The sequence below is a fragment of the Opisthocomus hoazin genome, chromosome 1 (genome assembly GCF_030867145.1).
Source record: "Opisthocomus hoazin isolate bOpiHoa1 chromosome 1, bOpiHoa1.hap1, whole genome shotgun sequence".
In the NCBI taxonomy this organism is placed as follows: Eukaryota; Metazoa; Chordata; class Aves; order Opisthocomiformes; family Opisthocomidae; genus Opisthocomus; species Opisthocomus hoazin.
This window is the reverse complement of record NC_134414.1, coordinates 109348776-109356904: the sequence shown is the minus strand read 5'-3', so window position 1 is coordinate 109356904 and position 8129 is coordinate 109348776. Positions and strand designations below refer to the sequence as shown.

General features: G+C 40.1%; 1 protein-coding gene across 1 annotated transcript; it reads right to left on the bottom strand.

Annotated features, from left to right (window-relative positions):
• Positions 1–4921: 4921 nt before the first annotated feature.
• Positions 4922–5602, bottom strand: LOC104328357 (claudin-8-like). The gene has a single exon (XM_009933372.2). The coding sequence runs from the start codon at positions 5588–5590 to the stop codon at positions 4922–4924; it is 669 nt and encodes a 222-aa protein (XP_009931674.1). The 5' UTR covers positions 5591–5602.
• Positions 5603–8129: the final 2527 nt, after the last annotated feature.

Below are 8129 nucleotides of genomic sequence, written 5' to 3'. Positions count from 1 at the left end.
CGCTACTTGAACTGGCTGGTAACAGAAAATAAAAGCACAGTAAAGTTTACTTTTCTATAATGCCTCAAAATTTCACACTGTTCAGGTGACGACACATTCAAGTGAGAAATCTTTTTGGAGGGACAGGCAAATGACTAGATAAAAGAATAAAAAGGTTAGTGGTAAAATTAGCTCACTTACATTTTTAAAGGGCTGGAAGCATAGGGATGAGAATCTCCAGTAACATTTTGTGTTCTGCTTTTCTTCTAGTACAAGCAAGTGAACTCTATATAGTGCTTTCTCTTTTTCCTTTAATTGTTTTAAAAATGATGCAGTTGGTTATATTGTCACTGAAGACACAAGGGCTTCAATCCATTCCGATCCCAGGAATTGAACAAACTCTCTGACGCTGACTCTGCGAGTGTACATGGCGTGTTACTGTCACACAATACTGCTGTCTCAACCATTTCCCTAGCCAGTTCTGTTCCATGATGATGCTAAAAATGAAATCTTTGTGCTTTTCAATATTTTTTGTTTGTCCTCATTGACAGCTGGAACATTTTCTGCAAGTGGCAATTGAATGCGAGAAGCACTGACACAGACCTTCTCACCTGAAAATGTCCTACCCTTCTCAGGGTATTTCCTGATTTCCTTTTCCCTTTGTTAAAGTAGTCATAAAATGACAGGTTAGCCTTACTCAGACTCTGAGGCTCAAATCAGGAAAGCAAAGTGTGTAAGTCAGAGAGCCTTTCTGTACCAGATACAAAGGAAAGGAATTGTTTATTTGGTGGGTCAGCTCTGTCCCAGTTTCCAAAGATGACGTAGGACTCCCCTGAAAAGACTTCTTGTGCCTTTTTCAAAGGATTGTTACAGTCAATCAGAAGGACATAATGAAGATCCCATTTCTGATTTTGTGGGTCCTCACGTTGATTTACAAGAGAGTTGTAACATTTTTTAACATAAACTCATTTGGTCTTAATGTTCCTCACACAGAGCTTTGTCTCTGCATATCAGGACTGATGACTGCGTGCATTTATTTTGTCTCAAAACCTGTCTGATTCATCTTTCTATTATAAATGAAGGCTTTCTTAAGCCTTCATTTTTACAATAAATATATTCCCTTGGTTGCATCTTAGTGGTGGATTATTTGCTCCAGAATCTTTTCTTTTCAGCTCACAGATGAATATACATTTCGGGACCAGCTTTTGAAATATCAGTTTGCTTCAGGAAATTTCTTACAAACAAGTCTTGGAAGTCAGCACTAAATCAGTTTTGTGTATTTTATTTCCCAAGGAATCAGGCTCACTTTGTTTATTATCTAGCAAAACCCAAAGCATAATGTAAATACCAAGATGGAATCAGAAAAGAACATTAGAAAAATACTGAAGCTGTCTTTCTCTCGCAATGGGGAAATACATTCACTCACTTTAATATAAGAATGAAACGAGGATACATAGGTAAAAAAAAAACAAACAAAATTGAAGGGCTAGAATATTTATTTCCAACACACAGCAAAATCTCAGCTATTCACATTTATTTCCAACGTAATTTTGTCTTGCAATCACAAAATATGAAAGTGTATGATAGCATCAGGATATTAAACTAGATATTTAACCACAATATTTAATCAGCTGTTATTAACAAATACAGCAGGCATGAAGTTTCTGACAGTTGCGCCTAGAGGAATGTGAACACAGCATCGCTAAAGCAAGTTTGCCACCTCCATTCCTCAATGAAAGCAGAGCTCCAGCACACAAAAACCTGACACAACGTTTTAGTAATCCCTGGCTCAAATGACACCCTCCATGTCAGGCCTTTTCTTCTTAGAGAAAAGTCCAGTCAGTAGTGATTATTGACACCCTGCTTCCTCTTGGTCCTCCATCATGTGCTGTGTAACCAATGCTCTGTTTCCACAATCCTCCTGCACCCTGGATTGAAGAGGTGGCCCTTTCCTGAAATGTCTTTTCTGCATTACGCATGTTCCTGGGCATCCTCTCCTCACCTATCTCACTTGAGAAGGAGATGTTCAGCCATCTAAATGAGCTCCAAGAGTTCCTTAGACTCTCGGGGTTACCTGAGACCAGATCTGGCTGGATATGACCCAGAAGGGGCAGGAGCTCTCCTGAAGCAGCAGACAGAGGGCAGAACGTGCAGCCTTGGGCATTAGAGACCTCTGCAAGCTCCACCATCACTCCCTTCAAGCCTTCCTGTTACAGCAGTAGTTTATTTTCAAAGCTCAACAGCAGTTTTTTATTACAGCTCTTAAAACTTCCTTATCTCACTCATACCTCCAAGCCGCAGCTTCCAACCAGTCAGTTCTGAGCATCTCAGGTTTTGACTAGAAGAAAAGTAAGAAGAAAAAACTGTCACCCTTAGAATATGCAAATGCACCCATGGAGTTTACTCAGCCAAATATATTCCTCGCAGACAGAGGTAAAATATCTAGTAAACATCTTTATGGGGTTTTCCCCACCAGAATCTACAATAAAGGAATTTCTGTTCTTTTCAAAGGGAGAAGGTTAACCACTGTGTTACACCTCTTGCAGATTAGTTTGTGAGAAATTTATTCCTGCATCAAATTCAGAAATTTTAGTCACAGACTCTTAAACAAATCTGGGTGAGTCCAAAGTGCTAAATCACATCATCAGAAATTGCCGTTTGTGTCAATAAAAACCCAGACATCCAAACAGCAGCCCAGTCTAGCTGTATGCTTGGAATCAAGGTCAGATTTCAAACTCACACACAAGCACAAGGTTGTGTAGGCTTAGAGATTTTGTTTGAGCTCATCTTTTGATCAACTGGTGAAAGAGACAAATGGAGGAATATGCAGCCATTAATGTTAGATGCAAAAAGCTTAGGTTTTCTTTGAAATTAATGTTAAGTGCTCAAATAAAACAGTTTTATCTTTCAAATCCTTGAAAATAAAGCTACTACTGTAAATGGCACACCCAGTTCGAATTTGATTTCTAGATTAACCCACTGATAGTGAAAGCATTCAGGATCCTTTAATTAATGTTATAGAAAACTGCACTTAATTACTTCTTAAGCACTTGTATTTGTATAAAGTTGCATCACATTGCATACGTCATCGTTTAAGTCTATTACCAACATATAAATATGTATTAAATTTTCATTGCGTATGTCTTAATCCTCTGTTTTGTTAATCGCAAATATCTAAATGAATCCAAAAAGTGCAATTCTGGCTTACTCACCAAATAGTTACTTATTAAACAGAATAAGTATTATAGAACATAAATACAATAAAATAATAGATGGAGGTCCTCAGGCCAGTATAAATTATTACCAAAGTCAGCAGAATGACTCCACTGAAATGAGCTGTCTGACCCAATGACAGCTGCCGCGACAAGCATCAGCAGCTACAAGACAACATAAAAAATACATGTTTCGTACTAGAAAACCTACATACTCCCTTATGTTCTTTTAAAGAACCATCTGGAATTAATAAGTACTGATTTGACTGCTCAAGTGATGAGCAGGATGCATTAAGCCTCTTCTCTTGTAACCAGAAAATTCCCACTAAAAGATTTGAGCTGGTTGTCTTCAATGTAAATGCACACTAGCTAATATGTGTAATGAATAACTGTGTTCAATGGCACTGTTTCATTTAGGTTCATCTGAAGTCAAGTTAATAAAAGGCCTGTTTAATTAAATGCAACTTTCCATGTTCTGCTTCAAATGGAACCATCAAATGAATATATAGAAGTATTGCTCTGCTCAAGAAATCATTACACCCTTTCTTCAGATACCAGTCACAGATACAGAAAAGGATCAAACTGAGTGCCTGTGTCATGAAATTATCAATTAAATGCTACTATCCATTACTGCTGTGTAAAGAACCAGAAAAAAGTTGTTTTGAACTGGGCCTTCTTTGCTCACTTATCAACAGTGTGACATGCACACTGTCAAAAGCAGGTTCCAGCTTTTCAGGTGTGTAAAAAAATGCACAACTTCAAATGATGTTGAATTCTGTGCAACAGACAGACAAGCATCAGGCTGCTCAGTCCACATTTTCAAACAAGTCTTGCAAACACAGAACAGTCAGAACAACATCAGGGTTTGGCTTTTGTGGGTGTGGTGGAAGATGTAGGCCGGAACTCTTGATCCTCCAACAGGCAAGTGGGGATCACACATTTACGTTTCCTGGCTTGTTTAATTGTATTTTGCATTACCACAGTGTTTTAAAGTGCATAAAGACACATGGTCTGGCTTGAATTTATTAGAAGAGGGGGTGGTACCTACAGAACAGGGGAAGCCACAAGAGACAAGAGGTAGCAAGCAACGGAAAGCTAATACATTCATGGTGAAGTCTGTTGAAGTGATCAAAAATTTTATTATTCCATGAACTGGATTCTGTGCCCTGCAGAAGAGATATGAAGGATACATCAACTCCACAAGCATCAATTAAATCCATAGTCAATCATAGAGGTGTTTGATGGGAGAGTACGAACATTTGTGTGCCAGTATCTTGGAAGTTAGATTGCTGGCAGCTTCTCTGTTCATTCAACAGTTGCTTAAGCCAAGCTGCCAACTCTGTGCTTCTCACCACTGTCCTAGAGCAGTCCCTGTGAAGACTTTACCCTGGAGTAAAACACAGAGCTCTCTTTGCACATCATGGGTTTAGGAGAGGGCAATGGTGTTATTGCACAGCAGCTGCCTTCTTTCCAGTCCAGCCATATGCTGTTTGTCTTCTCTGAGAGACTCCTGGCTGCTGTTGGTCCCATGCCATTCTTCATTCACATAAAATTATCTAACATAATGCCCATGTAATAACATTTCCTGTAAGCATGTTAGAGATCAGATATGTATGTCAATAGTAAGTAGCAAATTAACAAAATTGTTCCTCCATCACAGACTCAGAGTTTAACTAGACAAGTCAATCTGCACATATCGACATGCTAAGCAGAAAGAGGACATGTAGCAACTACACATAGGCATGCACACTTAGGGGCGGCCCTCCTGCAAAGTCAGGTTTGTGCAGTCTGTGACGGGAAAGCACTGGATACCTGGATTTTGAGGATGTATCAGCCCAGCACCAGAAGCTACAGTACATTGCTCCTGCAGCGACGAGCAGTGCTGTGCTCACCCAGCCCACGTAAAGAGCAGCTCCTAGTTCTCTTTTCAGTGGCACAGGAACTTTCGGATCATAGAAGTCATGAATAATGCTACCTCCAGTCCAGGACACGGGGATCAGAACGAGGATGCCTGTCAGGAGAAAGGCAACTCCAGCTGCCAGTATGAAGATACTGATGCCCTGGGGGTCCTTCTTTGTCCTGTGAGTATACTTCACACCAACAATGGCCATCACAAAGGAAATGATTGACAGGATCGTCGCAATACACATGAGGGCTCTGAATGCCTCCAAGGGTGGGGGGAGAGCCAGGACAGAGTCATAGAATTTGCACTGCAGCCTGATGCCCAGCTGACTGACGCAGTCCATCCACAGTCCTTCCCAGATGGTCTCAAACACCACGATGTTGCTATCAATGTGGGCAGAAACTCTCCACTGTGGCATAACTGTGGCAGCCAAAGTCCCGACCATGCCGACACCTCCGAATATTAGACCAGTAATTTGTAACACCAAGCAAGCCATGCTTCTTCTGAAAAAGACACCTCAAGCAAGGTTGCCTAGAAAGTCTTCCAAAATCACTTTTTCATAGAAGAAATGTAAAGTGTAAGAAGGAATATTTTCTCCAGTAATTTCCTCATACGGCAACGTGTTGAGTTTTTTTAAGAGCAGCTCGCTCCAGTCTGAGGTTCAGACAGGTGGAAATCCATTTCTGACTGGCTAGAAGGACCTGCTATTTATTTGCTTTGAAACCTCCTCTGACTACAGCACCTACCCATCAAGCCAAACAAGTTTCCAGCCAATGGGAAACTAGGAGGGGTGTGTCATGGTTGATTTTACTGCTTCTCATAGTGTGTCTATAGTGGTGCTGTAATTAAATGTCAGGTACTGAATTAAAGGTATCTAATTGCAGGGCGAGTAACTTCTTAACTGCAAGATTGCAACTATGTTGAAATTTAGTACAGAAAGTCTGCACTTCCATCTGTTAAAATATTATGTAAAATAGGTCATTACAGTTGTTCTTATGACAAAAGCTAAACTTGGACTTGGAGTGGGACTTAGAAAGTAAGTGCCATAGCCCTGGGAATACATCTAATTTTATTTTAAATCAAGCTAGGAGGTATTTGGTGTAGCTCTTTAATGTAGATTTCTTGTTTTGATCAAATACAAAAGTATAATCATGATATTAGACTGGTACAGGAAAGTCAAGTATTCCAATCAACATCAAAGCTTTACCAGCTGCATAATTCACAAGGATGACAAAGAAAATAGCTGGCAGAGTTTCACAGCTTCTGCTTTTGAATCCATGAGTAAGGTCACTGTTAGGAAATAATCCTCTACAAGACTCTCTCCCCATTAGAAGGATAGAGTTGTCATTATGTTCCATACTAACAATCTTCTCCACGTAACATTAGGAGGGGTTGGGGGGAATTGTCTAATATGAAAAGAACAAGCCTTTCTTTCAGTGTGCAACTCACCTCGAAAGAAGTCAGAGATGCCTCCCACAAGCAAGTATCTCAGTCTGCACAGATAGCTACAAGTCTGGACAAAAATGCACATCAAAGACTGATTTGCCTTGGGCAAGTTAGGAATAACTGCTGCATTGTGGGTTTTTTACTTTCTTCTCCCCACCTTGAGCTAATAGTGTATGATGACAGCTCACAGGTGTTTTTGAAATTGATGTGTTTCTGGTTACTCCAGCTCTTCCAACCAATGAGGCTAGTGGAAAAAAGAAAGTGTTGGCCCACTAAAGACAATGAAGGCCCCTAGAAGTGCTGTCAAAGAAAGACATATTCTTCGACTGCTTGTGGGTTGTAGTGCTGTGGGCTCTGCGTGTTCGGAAATATGAGACATTGTCTTTGATGGAATTAATTTAGTTACAGCCTCATGTGCCTACACAACATCTTCAAAGCAAAAGCTAAAACCCATGAAAAGTGAACTGCCCATCTAAACCACTAACAGCCCTCAAAATCCGCTCCCCCCTACAGTTACTAACTGTATGGAAACAGTGCCAGATAATGCAAGTTATATAGCATAATGTCACACATCCATGTGGAAAATACTCCCAAGGGATCAGGGCAATTCATTTTTGCCTTGAAGTCTGCCAGCAGGAATCTGGAGAGAAAAAATATCTTCAACTAAGATGTGAAATGTAAGCTTTAGAAACTAAACACATTATCAGATTTGTTCGTATGGAGAGATGAATATTGTATCGTTCTTCTGCAGACATAAAAAGAGAACCCCGTGATGCAGAAAAGTTAAGGCACTTCACTTGAAGGCACAAAGAAGGAGGTGGCAGAGATGAAATCAGAAGTCATAGATGGTCACCTGTCTAAAAGAAACTCCTTTCCCTGGCAGGAGACTGCTCCCTTAGAAGAAGACTGCACACAAGACCTGTGCTATTTAACTTGAGTACAGTTTCCTTTCATCTTATAGGTCTTTTATACCTCTGAATTCTCAAAACTGTTTTTTTGATTTGTTTCTTGAACTTCCAAAAAGAAATCAACTTATTATGGAAAAGCCCTCTCAAAACTAGCATTTAAATGTCATATTTTCAACAGAAAAACTTGGTGCAACATTTTCTGTCAGCCTGCTCTTGAAGGTATACACAGCTGGAGAACAAGTCGGGCTTAACACCCTGAATCTGCTTATCTGGCTGCCTTATCTAGCAGGATTGCTCTGAAATAATTTTTCCTTACATGACTCTGGGAGGGTCAGCCACTGAGGTCATGCATAAAATTACACTCTGTGAGAATCAGGGCATGGTTTGTATAGAAGAAGAACTGCTCAGAGAAATAGTATTAAAATGCATCATATGCTGGTTGTGTAGTAATACACAGAGTGCTAAATGGTTGAGTGGCTTTTTGATCTTTAATCGGAAGTAGTAGCTATTGTGAGTGACATCCATTGTGGGTGTAGGCATAAGGGAGGAACGCTTAGGCTACACTGCTGCATAGACTGTCCAGTGGCAGGATGATTCTTGTTATTGAAACCTGAGGGGAAGGAAGCAGGAAAGGAAAAAGAATAACTGGCAGTTCTGAAACCCAAAGAAAAATTTCAGAAA